This window comes from Cygnus olor, chromosome 7 (assembly GCF_009769625.2).
Source record: "Cygnus olor isolate bCygOlo1 chromosome 7, bCygOlo1.pri.v2, whole genome shotgun sequence".
NCBI classification, from domain to species: Eukaryota; Metazoa; Chordata; class Aves; order Anseriformes; family Anatidae; genus Cygnus; species Cygnus olor.
The window spans coordinates 12883477-12908170 of NC_049175.1; the positions used below are offsets into that span (position 1 = coordinate 12883477).

At 49.7% G+C, this 24694-nt stretch overlaps 1 protein-coding gene across 11 annotated transcripts in view; it reads left to right on the plus strand.

The window, feature by feature from the left end:
* Positions 1 to 24694, plus strand: part of COL13A1 (collagen type XIII alpha 1 chain) — a 103108-nt gene that overhangs the window by 45303 nt on the left and 33111 nt on the right. For 6 of the 11 annotated variants that reach the window (XM_040564545.1, XM_040564554.1, XM_040564547.1 and 3 more), the window contains 16 exons: positions 1297 to 1332; positions 1923 to 1949; positions 4564 to 4614; positions 8354 to 8389; positions 9789 to 9815; positions 10305 to 10332; positions 11367 to 11393; positions 11495 to 11519; positions 11782 to 11810; positions 15606 to 15670; positions 18636 to 18752; positions 19210 to 19251; positions 20088 to 20114; positions 20856 to 20891; positions 22143 to 22205; positions 22811 to 22837. In XM_040564545.1, the coding sequence (XP_040420479.1) occupies positions 1297 to 1332; positions 1923 to 1949; positions 4564 to 4614; positions 8354 to 8389; positions 9789 to 9815; positions 10305 to 10332; positions 11367 to 11393; positions 11495 to 11519; positions 11782 to 11810; positions 15606 to 15670; positions 18636 to 18752; positions 19210 to 19251; positions 20088 to 20114; positions 20856 to 20891; positions 22143 to 22205; positions 22811 to 22837 (663 nt within the window). The remainder of the gene's footprint in view (positions 1 to 1296; positions 1333 to 1922; positions 1950 to 4563; positions 4615 to 8353; positions 8390 to 9788; positions 9816 to 10304; positions 10333 to 11366; positions 11394 to 11494; positions 11520 to 11781; positions 11811 to 15605; positions 15671 to 18635; positions 18753 to 19209; positions 19252 to 20087; positions 20115 to 20855; positions 20892 to 22142; positions 22206 to 22810; positions 22838 to 24694) is intronic. The other 5 variants (XM_040564550.1, XM_040564553.1, XM_040564552.1 and 2 more) reach the window with 2 other exon arrangements.

The window sequence follows — 24694 nt, forward strand, 5'->3', positions numbered from 1 at the left end:
CCCAAAACTGAATGGCCTCCCCGCTCTGCAGAGGGAAATGGCTGAACTCTCACCAGGTTGTGGCTGGATCCTGGCAATAACATATGGATTTGGGATGCATGACCAAAGGAACCTTTGTGTACACCCAGAAAAAGAAATAAAGTGCATTCCCCTTCTAGAGATTTCAGACCATGTTCACAGACATTGGGACTGGACCTGGGGAAGGCACAAAGAAGTGGCATCAATGAAGCAATGTCTCCAGCTGCAGAAACCAGAAAGCTAGGTTTGTGTCTAGGGATGCAGGCATCCGTGGACAGGAAAACATCAGAAAATCCCAAACATTGCTGGGAACAAAACTGAGAGCTTATTATCTTGTCATTTTTGCAAAACATAGAGCAAAAGTGATGTGACCGCTGAAGCCATAGCAGCTGATTGCTGAAAGGATCTTTCTGACTGTCTACCAGATCTGCATAGCCTTTAATTTTGGCGACCAGGAATGCAGAAAGGGTTAATTTTAAAAAACAATATATATTCTATTTTTAATTACAAAGTCAAACTGAATTGTGAGAGGCAGAAATCTGCCTTGTAGGTAAGTGGCTGAAGGAAATTGCCACCGGTGTTGTGTTAGTGTGTTTACAAGGCTCTGTTCAGCGTTGCCTGACCCAAAGTCATTCCCCAAACTGCTGTTAGGATTGTTCACACCCTGACAATGCACTGGGAAGTATCTCAAAGGGGTAGAGGACACCGAACACAGCTGCTCATATGTCTTCTTCCAGACATGCTTTTTCCTGTGTCAGCTTGTTTTCCCACATTTTTTTTCATGCTTCTGGACAGGACTGTATTTTCAAGTCTAAGAGAATCCTGTTTAAAAGTGATAACTCTATAAATAAATAGCTAACACCAGAGATGACTTTGGTAAAGAAAGAGAAAAATGTGACAGTTGACTACTGCATGAAGCTGGTTCCCAGGATGTGGATTTTATGAAGTGTTGGAAATTGGGATTAGATTTTGTTAGGCTGAAAACTCTTTCCCTTCTTTTTTTTTTTTTCCCTGCCTAAAGTCATCTTATGTCATTTCTATCAGGAGATGTGCTGGTTTGTCATATCACAAAGAAACCAGTGGCTTACACAGCTGCCTTGACAGGTTGGGGTGCACACAGACACACTTTTTCTCTAACTTGCTCTCTCCCTCTCTCAAAATCCTTGGACACTTGCACCGCGCTGCTCAGCCGCGTCTGTGGCACAGCTCATTTGTGCAGTTTTATAACCTTGCTTTTGGCCAGTTTCCAATTGCCTCTGGTTTTGCCTTAATTGCTAGGGAGACAAAGGCGCGATGGGGATTCCTGGACGGCCGGTAAGTCAAAACCTTGTGCCTTGTCCTCCCCCTCCTTTTCCAACCCCTGAGATTTCAGAGGTCTTTCAGGCTCACCCTTGGCGGGTGTCAGTGTGAGCAAAGCCACCCTCCCCAAGCCCTACACCTGAGGGGCTTTCCTGGTTGCAACCAGGGTGGCCAGCCCTGTAAACCACGTGCGTGTGGGAGGTGTTCCCATCCCCTCGGGAGCTGCCCTGTGCACCGGCTGGGCTTGCTAACCGTGGGCTTGCTAACTCACACCACTGCCCGCAGCTGCCCTATCCAAATAACCCTGCCCTGAGCAAGCCCTGTCTGGCTGAGCGCTGCGTTTTGGGGTTGCTCTCCGCTCGGGCAACCTGGGGTGAGGATGGGGAGGAGGGCTGGGGTGGGAGTTGAGGCCACCCTGCTCACCCAGACCCCACAGCCTGGGTTTTGGGGCAGGGGAGCATGCTCTTGCCGCTGACGCCTGTGTTTGTGTCTCTTTCTCTCTCTCTCTCTCTCTCTCTCTCTCTTTCTCTCTCTCTCTCTCTCTCTCTCTCTCTTTCCCCCCTGCACCTTCTTGCATGTGGCTGTGATGGGTGCCACTGACGCAGGGACTAAAAGGGCAACCCGGAGAGAAGGTGAGTCGTCTCCTTGCAGCCCACAATGTCCCCAGCTGCTCTCCTGTAGGGCCAGCCCAAACCCCTTGTCACAGCCCTGGCATTGGGCTTCCGCTCCCCAGGCCTCCCCCTTTCCCCCAGCAGTGCAAGTTTATCTCCCAAATTCTTTCCAGGCCACTCAGCCTCCAAAAACACTGCATTTCTTGTTTATGACAATTTACTAACAGTGTAAGAGCTGGCGGGCACATGTAGGACTCCCATCAAGGCTTCCTGGGTTGAGCCCAGAAACCATTGAGTTTCTTCCCCGCTGGCAGCACCGCTTGCCCTAACCACCCCTGCAGCTCCCCTCTGCCTCCCAGGTCAGCCCAGTCACTGGTGCGAGCTGTTGCAAGGAAAAACAGGATGGCATGCTCCCATTTCTGACATGGTAGGACTTGGCACCCACGAGAACAGTGGGATGGATGTGTTTGGGGTGTGTGAATAACTGGGAAACTGCAGCCAGCAGCAGCAAGGTGTAGGAGCTAGGAAAGGGATGGACGTTCACCCAGTAGGGGAATTACCTGTGTAGGGCACCACCATACCAGGGCCATTTGCTGCTCTTTCTAGGAGATAGAAAAGCACAGCAAGGAAGGGTGAGGTAGGACAGATCCTCTCCTTGCTTTCCAGCTCCTGCTTGTTCATTGGAGCCTACAAACGTTATCTGACAGACCAAGCTTTCACTCTGAATTGCCCATGCTTCCCCAAAGCCCTCTGTGAGGCCCTAGCTCCTTGGCCGCCCTAGCTCCTTGGCCACCCCAGCTTTGTTTTGCAGAGAGCTCTGCTTGCCATGGGCTGTTTGGTTTACGGGATGCTCCGTCCAAAGGCTGCTGTGCCCCGGGCACTTCTGGAGCTGCCTCTCAGGGATACAACGTGTTTTCCAAAGACACGAACGTGTCCTGTGCATCGTGGGTGGCTAGGAGCTGGAGAGCGGCTGTTTGCTTTTCCAGCAAGGACTTTGCTGTTCTCATCCACGTCCCATCTGAGCTGACACACAAGAAAAGCTCTTCCCCAGTGCTGGCAGGAGGCAGCCGGCAAGCTGCCCACAGCTCCCATTGCTCTCGAGCCCACCACATCCCTTCTTCTGTCTCTTGTGCAGGACACGTAAGAGTCTTCCTGGACACTCTGGTCTTGAACTGTGGAAGGAGAGAGCTCAGCTGCTGTTCTGGCAGCTGTTAATTGCCCCGTCTCTCTTATCAGCTGCCTGTTACTGACTGCTGGGCTTGTTCTGTGCCCACAGTTCACACTTCAGTAGAGAAGCAGCCTTGGGCAAATTGTGCTGCACTCTCCCCAGCCAATGTCGCAGCTTTATAGACTTTCAGTCAACCCAAAAGAGGCTCCAGACCTGTCTGATCTTGGCTGTTTCTGCCTTGAGGATGAAGGCAGTTCATGCTGCACTGGGGTCTGCAGGGCATGGGTGGCCAGGGGGTTATTGCTGCTGGGATCTCCCGCATCGAGTCCGAGCTGGGCTGGAAACCGTCCCCAAAGGCTCCAACCCTTCCCACCATGGGACTGGCAGCTTCTTTGTGCAGGAGAGGCTAGACCTCAAGTATTTTTATGTATGTTGGTGCAGCAGGGCTACAACAATTTTCAGGTACCAAAATGGTATCGGAATTGATGTTCCTCTTAGGATTGGACTCAAACTGTCTGGCTCAATGTGATCCATTGTTAATCATACTCCTTGCCTCCATGGCAGACCCAGTCTCTTCTAGAAACCACATATGAGCAAGCCCTTTATTTTCTGGATGTTCTCCCCCACCCCTTTATACTGCACAGTACGCCAAGCTGCTTCCATGTGGGGCTATTTAATTTAGACCTAAACTTTTACATTCCTGTCCGGTCATTAAGTCTCATTTAACCTATTCATAGAATCACTAGCTTTGCAGTCAAAAGACATGGGCAGCTTGCATAATCCCTTTCTGTCTTTTCCTTACCCTGTAATAGAGAATATGGTCTTTAGTATGGTGCTATCCAGCCAGCAGTATTGCCTACAAAAGATGTTCTTATAAACACCCACTGGAGAATATTCAGAATCTGTGCTTTTTTTCAGCTTATTTTTCCCCAAATACTTGGCCTGTCTGAGGCAGACAGGTTACTTTACAAAGAATACACATGATGGGCAGAAAGCAATCCCTAAAATGCAGCTGCATCTGGGGAGGAATGTGAAAGGTGCCTAGAAAGTCCCGAACTGTAGACGGGACCAGGGACTGAGGGTGAGCATTAGCATCAGATATTTTCAAGGGGCAAATGCCAAAGAAAAACAGTCATCTGTTGAGCTGAAGTTTGGCCTGACACCATGACATATTCTAACAACAGCAAGGGTTTCAGGCAATCTTTCACACTTGCAAGGGACAGATCCTGCAAGTGTTTGACGTGTTTACAGTTTTCCTTGTTGTGCAGCTTCCATTTTAGCTCCAAATGACAGCTCTTTTCCCAGAATGCAGGGTAAGAGCTTGGGGAGGCCAGAACAGCAGCTGAGCCCTGATGTTCTCACACCTTGGGCACTCTCATTTAACTTCGATCTTTGTGGGAATGTCTTTTTTTTTTTTTTAATCTCTTCCTTCTTTCAGCCCTTTCCCTCTCTTCTGTCTCTCTGCAGGGTGCTCCAGGAGAAGCAGGCATGTCCATCATCGGGCCCCGCGGTCCACCCGTAAGTGGCTTTTTTCTCTATTTTTGACTGATTCAGGATGTGGGCAAGTTACAGGGAAAGACTTAGGAGGGGCAGCGAGACAGCATCAGTGGGAGAGAGCAAAAACCCTGTATAATGTGGTTCCTATGCTGAGCCATGCTTGGTTTTATACCACTATTATATACTATATATAATGAAATTACAGCTCATACTCCAGAACAAATGAAGAAGCCTTGCCTCACAAGGAGACCATAGTCCTGTATTTGAAAGGAAGAAGCATATTTCCTTCTTGAAGCAGGGCCACTGCCACTTTTGAGGAGACTATCCCTTTTTTCTGGCTGATCTCAGCCTTTGTTTTCATTAGCAAAGGACAAAAGCCCTGATTTTGCAGAAGAGCAGGATCAGGGCTAAGCTGGTGACTGGGAACTCATGCAGATGGGTAGATCCGAGTTGTTCAGAGGTCCTTATCAGTACCCAAAATCTTGGAAACTCTTTGTCAGCACAGTTACCACAATCTTGAAAGTCCCTTTGCTGGCTGGGGAGCAGAGGAAAGGCGAGGCAGGATTTTGCACCCCACTCCAGCAAAAGCATCCGTGCAAGGAGTCAGCCAGACAAAGCTTTTTGCAAGTGTGGGGTAATAAAAACAGCCCGACAGAACATTAAGGGCTGGAGCCTTTGCGTGCCCTAAACACTGGATGTTTCTTGCTCTGCGGTTCAGCCGTCAAGTCTCTGCTTTTGTGCAGATGCAGCCAGTCCTCCTCACTCTATCCCTGTGCAGCCTCCACCAGAGATTTCCATGAGAAAAGACCCAGAGCCTCAATTCTCTCCCTCCTGCTGGGCACTTCCGATTTTGATTAACCTGTGAAGAGCACCGTCCTTGACCTGCAAAGAGGATGGGCCGCCGGCGACTTTTGTTTCCCAGCAGAGGTCAAGTGAGAGGGACCTAGGCAGCACGAACGCTTGGCTACATCTGGCTTTCCAATTAGCTTTCCAAAAGCCCTGTGATAAGTGTTTCTAATAAGAAACAGCTTTGCGGGATCCCAGGCACACCTGCCCAGCACGCTGGAGTTTGAGAAGTGACAGAACCGAAGCCCAGGATATGAATGGGTGCCCCAAGCATTTGATACCCAGACAGTCCCTCCAGCCTCTGAGAAAGGCCACCCGGCCCCATGAGCAGATACAGAGGGTATATGCTGCACCTTTTTTTCTGTTTTCCTCAAGCTGTAGTGCTCAGCCTCCTGCAGTGTGGAATAGTAATGGGAGAGGAAAGCTGGGGGTCCCCGTCACTGTAGGTCCTGCAGATGTGGATGGGCACTGCTGTTTTCCTGCAGGACATGTGCCTGGTCTGCAGGACAAATTCTAATGTCTGTTTCAGTGCTGCTTATTTGCCTCATTACCTTTGCTCCTGTTTGGGAAAGCACAGAACATGGTACACCCTGAAAATGGCAGAAAATGGTGAATGATACTTAAAATGGGTTTTGGCCTAACCTGGTCAAAGCTCTAAGATGCAAGGAATGGGGCAGCTCCCCGCTTCCACCCCAAAGTCTGTTGTGAAGATGATCCAGTTTCCACTGGAGCTGGTGATAGGTCAAAAGGATGGCTGAGCACCGAAGACAAACATGGGAACCCCAGCCAAGGGGCCACTTGGGAAGACGTGGGATGAGAAATAGTTTCCAGATTTCCATTTGGAGGTTAAAGTTTTCACTTGAGCTCAGAGCTGCTAAACTTCTGGCCAGAGAGGGACAGTATGTCGATAGTGGCAGAAACAGATGATCTCCACGATTTGGCAGCTCCCAGGATTACATACTTCATAGGATCAACATCTTAAAAAGAAGACAAGGAAAAACAGCTACCCAACAAAAACAGTCTCTTGGAATTGCTTGCTGCTGAACTGTTGTTTTGGCCTGATACTGTGCAAATCACTCTGCCGTCCTCCAAGGAGAGGGAAGCAGCAGTCTGTAGTCTAGAGAGGAAGCCAAATTGCACCATTCCAGATTTTCTCCTTAATTCTTTTTTTTAGCACTTCTTGTCCAGGGAGGCTTCCAACAGGGAACCAAAATTAATGAATTGTGGCTAGGCTCTTCTTGATTTTTGCCTTTCAGAAAGCAGCAGTGGACAAATCCTTTAATTTATAGCCTCTCTTCCCTCCTGGTCACTGGCCAACAAGACCAGGTGGTTTTATATGTATCTTGCGATGCAAAGCAAAGCTGACCAAGTTCAACTTAGCAAAACTAAGAAAACAGTGCAAATGCGATTAGGTCCTGCTAGCACTGTGTATAGAAACAGAACTGTTTGGTGCGAGTCCAGGCACTGTGGTAGGAGCAGCCCTCAGACTGTGCGAAGAGGTCGCTTGCCTTCATTCTCTGCGGGGGTCAAATCTCTAGTGAATATCTCTGCACAGGAGGATGGAGGAGACGTAACCTGAAAGGTTTTCCCTCTCCTGCTGATGTGGCTCTAAGCAGTCTCCCAAGGGGATAGAAATTTGCTATAGCAAGTCTCATGAGCTCCTTGCAGTCTGGCAAACCTGTCCCTTCTTCCCCTTCCCACGTCACCACACAGGATGTTAAGGTGAAGAAGCAAACCCTTGCTCATACCCACCTCTTTCCTAGGAGAGACCGTTACAAGGCTCAAACAGTCCAGTCATGGTATCTCAAAGTTGCCTAAGGAAGGCATTTTCTTCCCCAAAACAAAGCTGAGAAGGCACAAGAAAGCTGAGCTTTTGTCATCGCAGCACAGCTTTTAGGGAAGGCAAGCTGCCGCAGTGGTTGCTCGATGAGCATGGTACAGGAGTTGCCTCATCCTGCTATTTCCATCTACATAGCTTCGCTTCCAGATATGCTGAAATCTGGTCCACCTTCCTTCCTGACTTGGCTCGCTCTTTTTTTGTGAAGATTAGTCCTCAAGTAAAGTGGTATCTTTACTGGATGAGCAAAGGCCCTAGGGTATTGTGGACCTGACATGGTCACGAGTCCCAGAAACTGTACAATTATGCAAAATTAGCAGCCAGGACAATTTCTGTCTGTTTTTTTTTTTTTTCCCTAGTGTTTTAAGTGAGTAAAGAAGCTGCCAGATACGTAGCGAGCCAGTTTGTTTGCTGTAACCTGATCCCAAAATGGTAGCCAGCCCTGGCCTAGCCAGAAAAAGGCAGGGGAAAAGAACTTGGTGCTCATGTTCCTCATCACACCACCTAACTCTCCTTTTTCTCATAGCTCTTAGAGGAAAAAAAAAAAGCAGAAAAAAAAAATCATCTCTTCTCCAGAATTATTTGTGAGGAAATGAATGCACTGGGACATGCACATTAGGGGAGGAAAAGAGGAATGGCTGTATTTAGACACCAGTGACCTGTGAGGTTTGTCTTGCACAGAGCAGCACCCTGCATTAAACGCCTCTGGTTTATGGCAGCAAGAATTGCCATAAAATGAGCTCAGCCTCTGGAACATACTCCAAAAGGCTAGTGTATGGGCTAGGGACACCCATTTAATTAATGTACAAACTTCAAGGAAACTGCCTGCAGTCCAAGCTGGACCTGCTCCAGCATTTTGCTGGCCCTGTACAAATTGGAGCGGGGACGTGAGATTTCCACTCCTTCCCAAGTCACCTTCCCCTTGGAGGGAAATCAAATCAGACCTTGAGTAACTCTTCAGAGAGCTGCAGGATAAATGGGCAGAGGCTGAAGGAAAGGTTCCATAGAGAGGACATAGGGTTTATCAAATTCCTCTTCGGTTCCTCTAAACTGCTATCTCTGTTTCGCCCTTTCCAGGGACAGCCTGGAACTAGAGGTTTTCCTGGATTCCCGGTAAGTGTAACTGCTAATTTATGGAGTACATGTGTGCAGTATTCCTAGGAAGTGTCATTAGTGCTTGCTGGAGCTTATCATTTCTGTCTGAGACCAGGGACCTGATCTGATCACTTGAAAAAGTAGTTTTTTCTTCACTTGTTTTTCTTTTTTTTTTCATTTAAAAGATACTTAAGGAGGAAAAAAAACACGCCACAACTCCGAAAGGAAATTAATTAAAAAAAAAAAACACACCAGAAGTGTTAAAATAACATAGTTGAAGCCAGATCTGTTCAGTAAAAGAAAACCATCCTATGAAAATACCACCCAAACAAAGAAAATAACCCCCAGATAGGTGAAATTCCAACCTTCACTGAACTTTTAGGTAACTCTGCAGTAGCAGCAGGCATCTGTGATCCAAACAGGTCCAACACGATGCAGTTCAGCTGGGGACCATGAGCTGAACGCTCTGGTCATGCCAAAGAGAAAGGACAAAAAGCGCAGGAAGGGGGAGATTTTTCTCCAATGCTAAGTTACAGATGGGCAAGGGAACGGGAAACAAGCCCAGGAGAGAGGACAAAACAAATATAATTTCAGTCCTATGGTTGCTGGCAATGCTCTCTGGAGCATCAAGGCTGCTGGAGAACTCACACAGTTGCTATTTGTTCTTCTGCACTTATCCTGGACAACCAGGAAGCCTAAGGCGAACACCAACACCCCTGGCGCCCCTGCTCCTGCCAGGCAGCTCAGCTGCTGCTCCAGGACACGCCATGTGCCAGAGCAGGTCTGCGGGGGAGACTCATGCCTGGAAAACGGGAGGAATTGGCAGTCTGAGACCTGACCAGGCTCTGTGGCTCTGCCCTTTGTGGAAAGGGGGGCCCTGAGCTGCCCCTGGGCTGAGGAGAAGCAGATCTCCCCCAAGCCCTTGTGGTCTTTGGCTTTTGGAGCAGCAGAGAGCAAATCAGCACGGCTCAAGAAGCGGTGGGTGGGACAGCACTCTACAGAGCCTGTTTCTCATCAGACAGTACCTTCAAAATGCTGTCGAGCTGTGTGTCACCTCTTCCTCGGGATACTTTTATTATTCTATCATTTGCAAATTCCTCTTCCCCCAACAGTGGGTGCCTTTTAAAATCAAAGTCTTGAGAAAACTGTGCTGATTTTCAACTACTTTACAGGATGGAGCAACGTGAAATGCTGAGGGTTTTTACAAATTCCCCGTGAATCCCTCCTGCCTCCTCTTGTGTCCAGCTTTGCTGCTGCAATGGGCTGACAGTGAGCAGGTCCCAGCAGGAGCAGTGAGGATGCTGGAGTGGTAGCCAGCTGTGCAGTCTTGCAGCACATAGTGCTTGCTGGGACGGGTAGACAGACACCCCCAGCAACAGCATTTCTCCTCATTTCTCCCTTTTTTTTTTGATTTCAGGGCCCTATTGGCTTAGACGGCAAACCGGTAAGCAAACAGCTTCTCTCAGGGCTTTGTGCCCTCCCTCCTGCTATGGCCCACTGTCCTGTCTACCTGCCTGCTATAAAGCATGCTTTAGAGAGGCTAATTTTGCAATATCATGCACACGCATGGATTAAAAGAAAATTAGAAGGTTGGCAGGCAGGGGGATACCATAGATGCCTTGGGGGAGATACAGGAGTCAAGAGATTAGGGAGAGAGAATGTGGCTGCTTTCTTTCTAGGCAAATCTATAAAAATAGCACTTTGCAAGAGCATCAGCCTGACTGCTCTGCAATGCAAGCGAAAGCACTTTGTTCCGAGTGTTTTGTGTAGGGGGAGTAGTGTCTTGTTTAGGTGAGTGAGCGAAGCTGCATGTGCTTGGCGTTGCAATTCCCTCGACAAAAGTACCTCCCAAGGCAAGGGGTAAAGCAGGTAAAGTCAACACCTTCTAGAGGTTACGATGACTGAAGCTGAGGCATGTTGTCTTTCTTTTGCAGGTCATCCTGGACAGAAGGGGGGAGATGGTAAAAAAAAAATAAATAAAAAAGCTATCTGTTTGTGCTGATGGTTAGTTTTGAAAGGACATACTCAGCTGGAAATGAGCTTGTAGGAAGGCTAGAGGTCCTAGCTTCAGCCAGTGCCCTACTAATTCTGTAACGTCGTTGCAGCATGCTGGGGTGCATGTCGTTCATTTTTACATTATGGCTATCGATGCATCATGTCACAACAGCAACTTTCTAGTTACACATGGGATATGTTTTCCTTGCAGTTAGCAATTATGTTCTTTAAATATACTCTGGGAGCTGACATTTTTCGTGGTTGGCCTCATAGCAGAAGTAAAAGTTGATGGAAAGTTTTCTGAAAACCCATCTGGTGACTTTCCAACTTATCTAACCAAAAACAAGCATATTTTTCATATTAAATATCTTTCTTCCCCTCTTGAAGCTCAGTTTCATTTGCGCGCTGTACTGAAATTCTTTCATTCGAGAATGATAAACTCGGGCCGCGCTTGATGGAAACCCAAATGTGGTCTTGTTCCTCTTGACATCTCTGATGATGACATCCCCAGACACCAACATGCTAAGCTAGCAGCTCTGTAGTCACCTTCACTCACTGAACTTCTGCATGCGCTCTTCTGTGAGTTCTGTTTTTGGGAGCCCGGGTGTCAGTGTAGCCTCTGGCGAGCACATGTTGAAGATCCCCTTCCCTGCTCGGTGGCGGAGGGGGTGAGCTGACATCCCTCACTTGCGCAACCAGGCTTCAGTCCTGGCTGCTGCTGGTTCCATCCCAGTGTGTCGGCTGAGGGCCCGGGAACAATGAGGATGTGTTTTCCTGATGATTTTCCCCTTCTCCTAATAATTCCCCCCTGCGGTACAGCCAGAACAGTGTGTGTATTTTCACTCCTCCTTTCGCAAAGGGCCCAGAGCTCTCTTGGGAACTTTTCTCCACAAATGTGTTTAAAATCTGAGGTTCCACCTACTCCTTATGCTGAGATTTTATTGTCTTGTCACTGTAAATGGGAATTCCCCTCACGTTCATCATAATGTGTTCTTTAAAGGGTGCTTCAGGTCCCAGGGGACAACCAGTAAGTACCCCATCTCGCAGTTGTACCTCTCCAATCCCTTTCCCCTCGCATGCACGGAACTCTTTACTGAGAGCGTTTTTTAAATCACTTTTCTTTTATAGGGACCCCCAGGACAAAAAGGAGAAAGGTAATTTTAATGTGAGATGTGTTGAAAATTAAAAGTAAATTAAAAATGAAAACTAAAGACTTTGGCCGAGAGCTACAGGAGAAACAGAGGGCTCTAGGGGCAGGGGGTGGAAGGCAGGCTGCTTATCAGGTGTAAATTGGCATGGCCTCACTAAGTTCAGTACGGCCACAGTGATTTACACCTTGTGGGTCTGACCCTGCATCTATTTTGGTCCTCTCTGTTCATGTTTTAAACCCTTTCCTTTTAATCCCCTTCTTTCACAGGGTCAGTGTGCGGAGTACCCCCACAGGGTAAGTCATTAGTGTTGTTATCTGTCCTGTTGCCTTCCTGCATGTTAATCCCCCTTCGTTTGAATGGCTTCTTGTTGGAAATATAGATCTCTTCATTAACAAGGTGCGTCATCCAGGCAGCAGCACTCGGCTGAATTGATGTGTTTCACAGAAAAACTGCAGATAAGGTTTTCCAGGAGGGATGTTGGTCTGTTCCTGCCCACCAGGGCTGACCCCTGGCTAAATGCTGTCATTGCTTCTTCCTGGAGAGCCCCTGTGCCCCAGCGGGTTTAGACACAAATACATGGTGGAGACAAGGTCTGTGTCCTTAACCCCAAAACCCAGTGAAACCTGGGGTTTCTGGAGGAACAGAGGTGCTCCAGCTCCATCCCTCTCCCACATGTTGTATGGCCAGGAGCAATACAGGGGTTGCAGATCCCAGGAAACTGTATGCCTTCCCTCTTTTGTTCTTCCTCCTGCTGTCCCCAACCCTGCATAGAGACAAGGGGAAGGGTTGTGCTCCCTGCCTGAAGATGACCAGGGGTGGCCACGGCACTCTGACTGGTCCTCCATGAGCTGGTCCCCAGGGTGGAGAAGAGACACAGAGGGGAGAACCGATGCCAGCAGCCGTTTAATGAAAGCCAGGATATTGCCCCACTTGCCTCTCTGTCCTGGCCTGGTCAGCATGTACCACAGCCAAGAGAGGAGAGAGTACATCATGGGGTTTGAGAGGATTACAGGGGCAAAATTTAACCAGCTCTAAAAACAACCCGAGCGCTGAAAATCCACTGGAAATGCATTTGGAACGACATCATATGAAGCGGCTGGAATTTGCAGTCTGGGTGTACAGGGAGAACAGGCTTAAGGGCTTTCTGTTTATTTTTGACGAGCCTATGGACAATTAGCTGGGCTCTGTTCCCTGTCCCTGGGAGAGCAGGGCCCTGGATGCTCTGCGATGCAGAGGCAGGGGCGAGATCTCGGCTGGCACTGAGGGAGATGGGGGCTGTGGTCATGTGCCAGCCGGGTACAATAATAGCAGGTCAGCTGTGGTTTCTTCAGGCGAGCCGGCTCACTAGATTGTTATGTTAAAAAGAAGCGAACAACAATGTTCACCCCAGCAATGTCCTGGATTCTTGTTACAGCCCCTAGCTCCTGTCTGTCCTCAGAGCTCAAGGTGAAAAGTGGGGATGGGCCTGCAGCAACACTGGGAAAACGGAGATGCAAACTGCAATCACCGGGGGTAACCTGCGCTTGCTCCTGGGGTGAAGGCACCCTAGGGTGACATGCCACAGGGTGGGGACAGCAGGGAAAAGGCTGGAGTAAAACCTCACGTCCCAGCAAAGCCTCCTTGGCTCTCAGGGGGTTAGCTCTGGACTCACCGAGGGAGCAACGCTCAGCATTGTAAAAAGCCCATGGGTCATTCCAAGGCATTCCAAGATGTGCTCGTGGGAAGAGTGACTGCCATCAGGTCAGCTCATGGTGGGCTGTCCCAAAGGGTCCTGCTCACAGGCTCAGGGTGCAAGCAGCCAGCAGAGGTGCAGTTCCCTTTCCTCCTCCCAGAATGAAAAGGAGGATGAGGCTTGCAGGTAAAAGTGCCATACGTTTGGACTGAACTGAAATTTGTTCTTGCTTTACTCATTGACAAGGACCTTTGTCAGATGTTCTGGGCAAGGAAGGGAAAAGCAACATCCTGAAAAGCGAGAGATGTTGTTTCAGTTTTGTTTGGCCTTTGTTTTCTTAGGAAGGAAATGTAGGTTAGGATGTATGCCTTGGCTCATGCTGCAGTTTCCTATTTTTTTCTTCTGTACGAGTCTGTATGTCCTGCGGCTCTGCGAGGGATGATCCCAGGCGTGGGGCTGTACCTTCGGTGTGGGCTGGCTGTCCCCAGAGTGCTGCCCTGGGGAAGGGAGCCCAGCGCCGGGAAGAGGGGGAGCAGCCGTGCTCCGTCTGCTCTCCAAAACACCGTGTGTCTCACTGACCCCCTTTGTCACGTCTTCACTGTCCCCTAGGAATACCTAAGCACCACCCTCGCAGCCCTGCGCTCTAACCAGATCCTTTACGCTGAAGGTTTGTGGGTGACAGTTTGGCGGGACCCAGTTCCGATGCAAAGGCACAAGGATGTGCACCCAGTATTGCACGCTGCTTGCTGAACGTCTCTCGCCACTGGGACGCAGAGGGGCAGGGCAGGAGCTGCCTGCAGGAGGCTTCAGGTTCCTTCTCTAAATAATCCTACGTGCACCTGAATCCATCGCTGGACATTGTCTCTCCTCTGGTTTGGGGAAAGCTCTTACTGCTTCCCTCCACTTTCTTCCTTATCTTTTCCAACATCCTCCCTCTGCTTCCCTGTGAGCTGCGTAATATTTCAGATACACTTCAGCACTTGAGGAGACAGACAAAGCCAGCTTAGATGGCTCTGGGTCACTCATACAGGCACATCTTTTGTGCTGATTTACAGCAACATCCCCCCTGAGAAGGTCAGCTCAGCCCCAAATGCTCTCCTGAGCTAAGGGGCCTCCTGCACTGTCTTCTAAAAAGAGCAGGACTTCCTCCAGATAGATCAGCCCAGCTGATTTTCCAGCACTGCTTTTATTGCCATAGCTGGAGGCTGTCAGGATCAGCATATTCAAACACAGCCGCCTGAGCACGGGGCAGCGGTGCTGCAATATTAGGGACTGCTTCCCTTTGCAACGGGACTGGGTCCTGGCCTTCACTGCGGGTGCGAGGAGCGGCGTTTGCAGGGACCAGGGTGCGCTGCTCAGGCACCTGCTGCCATGGGAGACCTGCGGGCACACCTCCGAGGTCCGAGTGCACAGCTCACTTGGGGAAAGGCTGCACAGCAGGGACATGCTTTTGTGCCTGAGCACAGAAAGCCTCTTTCTCTTCTCCCTGTGTAAGATCAAGATCAGCCTCAATGGAAAACTGATAGGAACAGGAAAGCAGATCAGGGCAGAGGAGCATTCCTGGGCCTGGAGCCGGCACGGTGGGTGCCAGGCTGACAGCAGCATGTATGCAAGTGGAAACTGGATACAGCACAAGGATGAACAAATGCTCCCGAGCTTTAGTGCATTTGATTTCTGCGTGTCCGGGTCAGCTTTGTGCACTAGGGCAGCATTCCTGGCTATAAGCAGTGGAGGCTGATGTTACTGTTTAAACAAGGAAAAGCAAAGCGCTGGCTCCCAAGGCAATGCCCTGCTTGGGGCTCACCAAGGTCTCATCTTCTCCCTTGGTGGTGTCCACATGGCGGAATGCACCATGCTGGTGCCCCGACACCTGCTGCTGACCCCAGCTAGCTCTCTTCACTCCCTTCCATACCCCAGGGAAGGGTGGGGCCCACAGATACAGGCAGTCTCTTGAAAGGGAAGGGGGAAAGAAATAGGAAATCACACTTGGGAAACTTGGAGAAAATTAGCCTTTTGATAGTTGCCCCAAATCTGATGATGAGAGATAAAGGGAAACCCTCCTGTCAGTGGAGAGCTTAGCAAAGCCTGGGGGGGCGTTTCTTTCAACAAATGCTGCCTGTGGAGAGCAGTGGAGTCAGAAATCCCCTGGGTAAATTTTATCTCCAAGCAGTGAAAGCTGTGTGCAGTGGGAGGGCTGGCCTGGCTCGGGCCAGTGAGCAGCCCATCCCCGTGTGAGCACCGCATGGCGTGGAGGAGCTCGGAGGTCTGCTAGCAGGTACCCCTGCCCCGCGCGGTGGTCAACCTTTGATGGCAATCTCTCTGTTCCCGTCTTCTCTGTTCTCTCCCCTGGCTGCTCTCTGACTCTCGGTGCCCTAACGGCCTCCTTTGCCCTGCGACCTTCTGGTTTGATCTTCAGCTGTTGCCTCTCCTCAATTCAGTGCGGCTGGCTCCACCTCGGTCATAAAGAGACGCACTTTCCAGGTAGACTTCTCCTCCTCGTTGCCTGTTCTAAGCCTACTCCGATGCTTGCAATTAATCAGCTTGCTACCTGTCCTGTCTTCCCCTATGGAGGGGCTTCCAAAAGGCTCAGGCAGAGCTGAGGGACTTGCTTTGAAGTGGAGGAATCTTTGATGTGATAATATGGCTAAAAAGAAATGCAGTGAAGCCAGTTCTTTAAACTAAAAGAAATGGGCCATGAAACTGCTCTCAGAACTGTCGACAAGCAGTCTCCTACCTTAAAGAGTCAGTTCCTGCATATTCAATCTCCAGAAGAGGTTGGAAGCCTCTTGCTGAAATGTAGCTAATGTCTGTGAAATTTAACTGAGATGAATGAATAGGCAAACGCTTCTTCTGAGGGCTAGTCTGGTCTAAGACACTTGGGAGAATGTGTTTAAATAAGCTCTTATAATGGTTTCATTAAATTGCATTAAATCTTTGTGTAAACACATTTATTTTGGTTTCCAGGGCCATAACTCATGTTTAGTTTAGTTTATTTTGGGAATGAATTCATAAAATGAATTACGGACATATGAATGGTGAATAAGAGTGTCCATAGTCAGAGTTCATGTGGCTTTTTAATGAGCCCACTTTAAGCTCCCTCGTTCCATCCGTCGGGATTAACTTTCCTGTGCAGACAACCGCTGTAATTACCCCACTGAAGTGTGCTGGGCACCCTCTACGAAGCGGCTGGGTTTTGTCACCCCGCTGCATGTCTAGACAGTCAGATGCTAGCAGGGAGCTGCAGTCTGCAGTACCATGAGGTGCCTGCCCCTTGCCCAGCGCTGTGTAAAATCCTGATCTTATCCCTTGGGCCCGTTTCTATCAGCCCAGCGTTCACACTGCGTAAAGCCCCGTGGCTTGCGCTGGTTGCCCTTCAAAATGACAATCCAAAGAGCCAGGCCAAGGGCTGACCTCTTGGGAAGGCTTTGAAAGCTGAAGTTCCTATCCAGGATGAAGTGGGAAACTTGAATAGATGCCCTGTGTCCTGTCGTCAGCCAGGGCTGCAAATTCCCTCCGCTCCCAGAGGCCAACTTCACTGGAGCATTTTGCCGTGATCTGTTTTGCTGCTGCCACATTCATTCCCTGAGTGTGAGGAAGTGTAATCCACGCCTACAGATCTGCCAGCACCAAGCAATTCCAGGAGCCCGGCGTTTGAACACTAAGAAAAAAATGTGAGGCTGCAGAGTAAATACTTGCACAAGTGTTTGAGAGAGGAAAATCCTGCCGCTGCCTCTGAGCACATCAACAAGACCTGTGCTGGGAGGCTCAACAAGCGTTGCGTCGCAGAGGCACAATGAGGGTGACCAAATGGTGTTTAAAAGAGCTGAAAAATTAGCTCTAGTCAACAGCTAAAAATACAGAATGACATCTGATGAGCGCGACACCCGATCTCCAGCTTACAGTATCCACTTACGGTCCAGTTAGATCTGTGGGGGTCTTTTCATGCTGAATGCATTAATAAGACCGTAGCGATGTGGCAGTAACGTTTTGCATGCTGAGGGATCTGCATGGATGGGCACTCGCTGTGCCTGACGCGTGGAGCAAAGGCAACACGAGGGGGACTTTGGGTGAGCTCCCTCCGGCCGCTTGCCACGCTGGGGCAGGGCTCCTGCTCTCCCCATCCATCTCCACATCCCCTGCCAGGGAGCCGTCCCCCGTTCCCAGTTCCCCAGCCTCCCGTCAGCCTGGCCCACGCCTTGGAAAATTTTTCCTCTAAACAGAGCTCACGGCGGTCGGGCTGAAATTTGCAGCTTCTTTCTTTCATTTATCATTCTAAACAAAGCAGATGTCCCTGTATCTCTGTGTTTTCACCATAGGCAGCCAGGATAAACATCACCCTTGTTAGGAACGCGTCCAGGGGACAGATTTTGTGTATTGTCCTCTGCATACGCTGCGTGACAGTGGGCTCGGTTTTACCTGGCAGCAGCGCAGGGAGGAGAAATGCGGCAGACACCCAACGGTTTACAACTGGGAAACCACCATGTTTGATTCCTAGCTTCCCGTGGAAAAAGAGTTTATCAGATTTAAGTTGGGTCGCCGGCAGTGGGATGTCACGATATGGCCACGAGGAGGGGAGCCCGTGAGGCAGCAGCTTCACGTGGGCGCCGCGGGGCCAGAGGAGTTTGCTGGATCCATCACTTACAGATCAGCAGTCTGGTATTCAAGTGGGGTGCTTCCAACCCACTGTCTCTGCAGCGCCGCTTGGTCCCGAGTCCTGGTCCTTGGGGCCAGATGACATTGCTGAGGCATGAGCCGCAGCCGCCGGAGGGCTACCGAGGGGCCTGGGGAGGAACCAGCTGGGACGGCCTCGTTCAGGGAGCTTAAAATGGCAGGTGGCTCTGCACGCACTGCCTTGTTAAATCCTACAAAAACTGGCTCTGCCTGGCGTACGTAGGCCTGCTTTGGGTGAGCTCCAGAAATGCCATGATGATCGTGTTATTTTCGTTCAGCTTTGTGGCATTTCTACTCTCGGTCCTTGGAAAAACAGAGGGAGTGTTGTCCAACAAATAGAGCGCAGGGGAAAACAGGCTGAGGTAGGACGCTGCGGCTTTGCCGGGAAGTGCCAGTGTGGCCACGGGAGGCTTTGCTTCACATGACTGCCAAGTGCTTTGGAAAGCCTCCTGAGAAGCCCAAGAGATGTCGGTGTCTGACAATGTAAATCGTACTTCACTGACTTGCGAAGAAAAAGAAAAGATCTGTTTGGACTGCTTGGTCATCCATAGATCCCTTTTGAAGCCAGCTCTGAGAAGGTGGCCTCGGCTGGCTTTGCAAACTGTGGGGAGATGTCCTCAGGAGGGCTCTGCCTCTTGGAAACCTCTCCTGCACTAACCTGGGACCTGCTTCTGCCTCTTCTGCTTCGGCCGGGCTGACCTGCCTTGGGTGGCGGGGTGTTGGGGTGATGGGTTTGCTCTGCCTGACGATAACCCCTTGTTTTAACAAACCTCAGGGCGAACAAGGACAAGCGGGAATCCAAGGTCCCCCGGGGCCCCCTGGCCCGCCAGGGCCCTCTGGACCGGCTGGACCTGAGGGAACCCCAGGACAGCCCGGGCCAATTGGGCCACCTGTAAGTCCTATTAAGAAAAAGCCTTTCAGCTTCCTCATTCTCTAGAGTGCAGGCAATTTCCTCTGGCCTCTGCTGAAGCCATGGATGGGGGAATTGCCGGGGATGTGGGTGTGTGGGGAGGAAGAAGTTCCCAGGAAGGAGGGAGAGCGGGGGGGCAGGTGGGCACCCTGTGCTGTCGCTATCTGGACACACACGTGTGAGGGGGTGACACCAGCCCCATTTCCTCCTCCTCTGCAGACAAAAGTAACACGCAGGGTGTAATTATCCCCCTTGCAGCAGAAACCTGACTGATAAAATCCCTGCCGTCCCTTTGAAGTCCTGCTCCTGTCCTGTTCTCAGGCTGGCAGCGAGCAGCCAAGGAGGGCGAAAACTAAAGCACCTTTTAAAATACAGTATATTGCTAAATGTCAGGGGACAGAGCAGAAAACCGTGCTAACGTGCCTCTCTTTTGCAACAGGGCCGAGTGGGAGAACCGGGGAAGCCTGGCAGAGATGGAAAGGTGGGTACCAAAAACCAGCTCCCCTCCTGTGTGCTCTGGGGAGAAGTGTAACATGCTGGCCCCTGTGAAAGGAGCTTCCATCCGCAGGCCTTTTCAAGGCCTTCCAGAAGGACAAGCAAGTCTTGTCCCTTGAGGCAAAAGTGCCTCTCTCCACATGATGGAGTGTCGGGTGTCCTGCGCTTGCTTTGAGCTCTGAGGAGCCAAGGATATGGTGACTAAACATTTGGATTGCCATAAGCAGGCAAAATCAAGGGTGATATAGGTATCAAAGCATATCTGGGATAGTTTTCTCCTCCTGTCTGCTCACATCAGGAAGGCAGCTCCTGTATGGATATTTTGTTTATTTATATTTACATACACGCATATCCGGTGTGCTTCATGGTTCATATCAGGTAAATTGTTTGGTTATTTCTCATTTAAAAACACAAGTGGTTTGTTTGTTAATATATTCTCTCTATTTAGCTAGTCAGAGAAAGCTGCCAACGCCTGATTTACTCCAGAGCTGCACAGTGGGCTGGGAAGGAGTCTCCCAAGCAAAGCCAGAGAAACAGGAAGGATTCTGGAGCACAGTGCACGAGGCAAAGCAGCTTTTGGTCTTTGGATTCTGTGAAATCAGGCCTGGGGGAATGGAGCAGCATGGGCATGAAATATTTGGGAGTATGGGTTAAAATAGTATTTACCTACATGAAGAATAGGTCAGGATAGCTCACCGAAGCAAGTCATCTCTGTAAAGGTGTATTTCAAGCCAAATCAGTCAGCATCCCCCATCACCCCAAAGTCTGTATAATGTTGTCTACATTTGCCAACTCCAGTGTCTGTTTTGATTTTACCTACAGGGCTTGCCTGGGCCTCCTGGACCAAAGGTGAGACATTTGGCCTCACTTTGAGGAGCAAGGTGACAAACTGAGAGGTAGACTCTGCTGGCATGGGGAGAAGCGTACATTTTGAAGGCTGGAGGAGGGGGAAAGGAGGTTACATCAAATATTTGAGAAAGATTTCTGCCCCAGCTCTGTATTGCCTTTGGGGCCCAGCTTTCATGCTGACTCATGGGTTTTACCCTGGCAAAGTGTCTGAGTTGCATCTCAGCAGAGCAAGGCACGCCTCATCAGCCCCTCTTGCAAAATTCTTTGCCACACACAGCTTTATTGGCTTCTTCCACTCTCAAAGCATTTACCAGTGCTTCAGGAACCGATTTTGCAATGCTATTGTTAACACCACCACAGTTTCCCATTTATTCACTTGCCAAAGTGCGAATGGGGGAGTGGTTGTTGTTGTTTTTCAGCTGCAACTGCCCACCCCCATTTGTTTTTGTTTGAGATATTTAGTCAGGGTGAGGAGATAGGAAGCACAGAGCTGGGGCACGGAGCTGGCATGAGTTCCCCAGCTGCCAGTGTTTTTTGTATCTTTCCTGCTGGTTTCAGTCACTGCAGGAAACAGGGACCCCTGAGGCTGGAGGCTCAGGGACTTGGTGGGGTCACTCTGAGCAAAAAAGTGAATTTTCCTCATGTAGTGGCCTTTCATGCCAGCATCTCCTCAGGGGAAGGGGCAGGGATCTGTCCTTCTCAGGGCAAGCATCACTTTGTTTTGTCTTTTCCCTTTTGCAGGGAGACCCTGGGATTCAGGGATACCCTGGCAGAAAGGTAAGAGGGGCAGTTCCAATACTGCTAAATGAATTCAGCCGCACCGATGCCTTGTGGGCTCCTCTGGAGCTCTCTGCTCAGCTTTGCTCCTGCTGGACCAGGGGCTGTGACAGGCCCCCAGGTCCCATACTGTCACCTGCGTAAGGAGGGACTGGACCCAGAGATGTCTTTAACCCTCCGTTAGCAATGGTACAGCTTTCTCCCCATCTGTGTGCTTCTCTACAGCCACTTCCAGACTGAGATCTAGCTCTTGTGCTACCTGGAAGGGCCAAATCCCGGCTATGTATAGCTCCCTGCAGTAAAGCAGGAAAAAGCTGATCCTTTCCCTGGTTAAATTAAATTAGCATCTGCTAATTAACAGCAGGGTTGAGTCAAGTCTGGAGGGTGTAATGGAGACAGAAAGAGAGACGGGGGAAAGGCACAGAGGAAGATCAAAGGAGGGAAAGGGAATGAAGGGACACTGCTAAAAGATGTCATCAGGAGACGGGGAAGGTGAATGCTCCCAGCAGACAGGAGTCCTGTGTCCCGTGTTCTCTCTGCACTGCTTTATGGGTGCTCTGTGAACAAAATGGCAAGACCTTAGAGCTTTTTAATTAGTTCTGTATAAACTGAGAAGTTTTTGTTATGTCAGGAAGTGGAAATTATAGCCCCCACGGACCACAGCCCACTCCTGCAGACAGATGCAATTTATTGCCTCCTCTTCCACTGAACTGTCGGTTTTTCCATTAAGAGCCCATCCTGTCCTGAGGGCGCTGGGCGGGCGGCGAGGGGTCCATGCAACGACCTCGCAGTGAGGGCCTCTGCTACAAGCCCCTCTTACATGAAACAACTTGTCTGGCTAATTTACTTACTGAGCTAAGAGCCCGTGCTCTGGCTGGAGGAATGAGCCCGAGGTTGCGACCTTTCTCTGGGGAAGGTGGAAGGAATGGATGAAAGGAAGGGAGATAATCCTCCCTGGTGAGTGGGTCGAGGAAAGGGAAAATGGGGCAAAGATCTGCGCAAAGGTGTTAGCTCTGCTAGGATAGAGGATTGTGGGACCATTCCCTTAAATCCATACTTTTTGCACCCTGAGCATCCTTCCTGATGCAGAGAGGTGCTTCTCTCCTAGTGACACCTGGAGGGTAGGCTGGCATCTGCTGGGCACCTGTGTGCAGGACCCCTCACACCTTTGCTGCCCCATCCTACACGCTCCCTTTCTTGCTTGCTCACTGTGTTTGCTTCTTTCTCTGTTTCATCTCTTCTCTTCCCCAGGGGGAGGCAGGCACGTCAGGCCTGCCTGGTGCACATGGCCTCCCTGGAGCTTCGGGCCCCAAGGTAACTGCTGGGTGCAGTCAGTGAGGCTGTCTGCCAGGGGCAGATAAGTGCCACGCAAGCCCAGAGATGCTAAAGGAAAACACAGGGTCGGGGCTGGTGGCAGATTCTCTGCCTGGTGTAAGGCGTGTACACAGAAAGACTTGTTCCTGTGTGCAGGGCCTGGACAATTGGCCAGAGCAATTCACTGCTGTCCTGAACCAGGACCAGGATTAGCCCTGCACAGGTCCCCGTACAAGAATAAAACTGACCTGCCTTTTAGAGGCTTTTGCGTTAAGGCTGGGAGAATGATGATACTCTGGTCCCCAAAGCAGTTTAATGATTGACTAGTCTACACCCAAAATATGCAGGAAGGATTAGTATGGGCTACCTCCAGCATCCGCTCCAGCAAGGTAAGCCACCTTGCATTCCCATGAGGGATGGGTTACAGCCCGCGTTTAGACTGGCAGCGTGGTTTATCCGGACACCTGGACTTGCTTTTATCACGCACTCCCTCCTTCAGCAATTTTCTCTTTGGCCCTTGCTGTTAAGATTGTTCTGCTCACTCGATTTCTCCTTATGTTCACTGTCCCTCTCTGTTTCCTCTCTCTTTGTTCTTTGCTGGGCAGGGTGAAAAAGGGGATGCCGGCATAAAGGTAGGCATGAGCAATATGGTTTTCTACCACAGTAGATCATCTGGGAGATGCTGCTCCTTGGGCTGATGGGTTGTAAGAGGAAGTTGGGTCTGAGGCAGCTCTGTGGGGTATTTAATGGAGTACACATCTGTGCTGCCATTAACAGCAAACAGACTCTCCACGCTCAGGCAATAAAAGCAGCCTTTATCCATTTGGTGGAATTTGATTCTTAGCAAAGGCATTTCTCTGACTATGAAGCTTGCTAATGATTTGTTACATCTCTCCATTTGATGGGATGGGTTGGGGTTTCCTCATAAAATCTGGTTAGCTGACGCATCAAATCCACTCAAACTCTGCAACTCAGGCTGAGGTTTGGCACCAGCCTTTTCTGTCTGTTTCTGTACACTTTTTACAGGCTCATATGGTCTGTGCCCAGATGTTATCTATTTGACTAAAATTTACTGTACCCATATATTTAAAGTATATTACTCAATGTAGACTGTACTTAAAACATTACAACATTGGCAAGTGTTCATGACAGTCACAGCATCCCATGTCATGCCATACATTGTAAACATCACGAGAAAGGATTGGTTCAGTAATATTTTGAAAGGCATTAACAGTGACACAGACATTTAAAGTATTTCGTGTGTAGCATACATCTCATTTATTGTCCAGCATATACATTTGCTACATTTTTTCCATCTGGGTGTGTTACTGTTTGAAAAATAGTAGAAAAGGCACCTTCAGAACTTAACGCGGATGGATGTAGTACATCAAATTTAAGGAAGCGTTCTTTGGGAATGCAGGCTCTGGTTTAACAGTCGAATATCGCAGCAGCAGTTGTCTTCCTACAAGAAAACAATACCTCCTCAGAAATAACACGGTGCATGTAAAGTCCAAAGGTTCCCCTGTGTCCAGCTTCGCATTAGTGCAATTCCATCGAGCACAAAAGAATTGCTTCTGGTTTGTGCTAGTGCAAATGAAAGCAGAATTGCACCCAGGGCTGGATGTTCTGGGAGCTACAAATTTGCTGCTGTCTCGACAGCCAGGTGCTCTCCAATTAAGCTGAACTGCAGGACTGAAGTTGGAGCATGGCCTAGGTGGGAGAGAAGTCTGGAAGGAGACGCCACGTTCCGTCCCTGCTCCCACATCTCACAGTTAGCAGACACCTGCTGTGCTCGCACCCACGTACAAGGACTAATCAGTCCTTGATTTATCTTCTGGAATCCAAACTGAAATCTCCTAGTCCCAGATGAGATGAGAGTAAAGCCTTCGCAGGAGATAATGGATCTGAGAAGGCCTCCTAAGCCCTTCAGTCAATTCTAGTTTGCTTTTGGCATCACTGTTTCATGAAGGTCCTAGGGGCTCCTCACACTCTCCTCTTCCCACTTTCTTGGGGGCTCTGGGAAGGGACCAGCGGCAGAGATGGGGGAAGGAGCTGGCATCTGTTATTTGCAGGGCAGCCTGCACCAAGCAGGGAGGGAGGCAGTCCTTTTCCCCCAAAGCTTTTGTGCTCTGCAGCAGTTCTGCCTGCTCTTTGTGTTTGGGCTCTGGCAAAAGGGAAATCTCCAAGTCTTCAGTGATGTCTCAGGGTAATCCACAGTTGAGAACCTTCTCTGTTCTGTGTTAGAGAGCAGTGACTCAGTGCGAGCCTGGAGACATGCTCTAGCTACTTGGGCCCTTACTCATCTTGCTTCATAAAGAGTGGAAACGAAACCTGCCATGCTTTTTGTGCTAATAAATTGGAGCTCCGTAGGGCCACCTCCCCGGTCCCGAAACTGTTCTTTCACACACAGACTTTCATTTGTTACTGTCAGTATCACTTTTCTCTCTACTTCCTTTCTTCTTTGCTCAGAGGAATTGAAATAAAAGTGA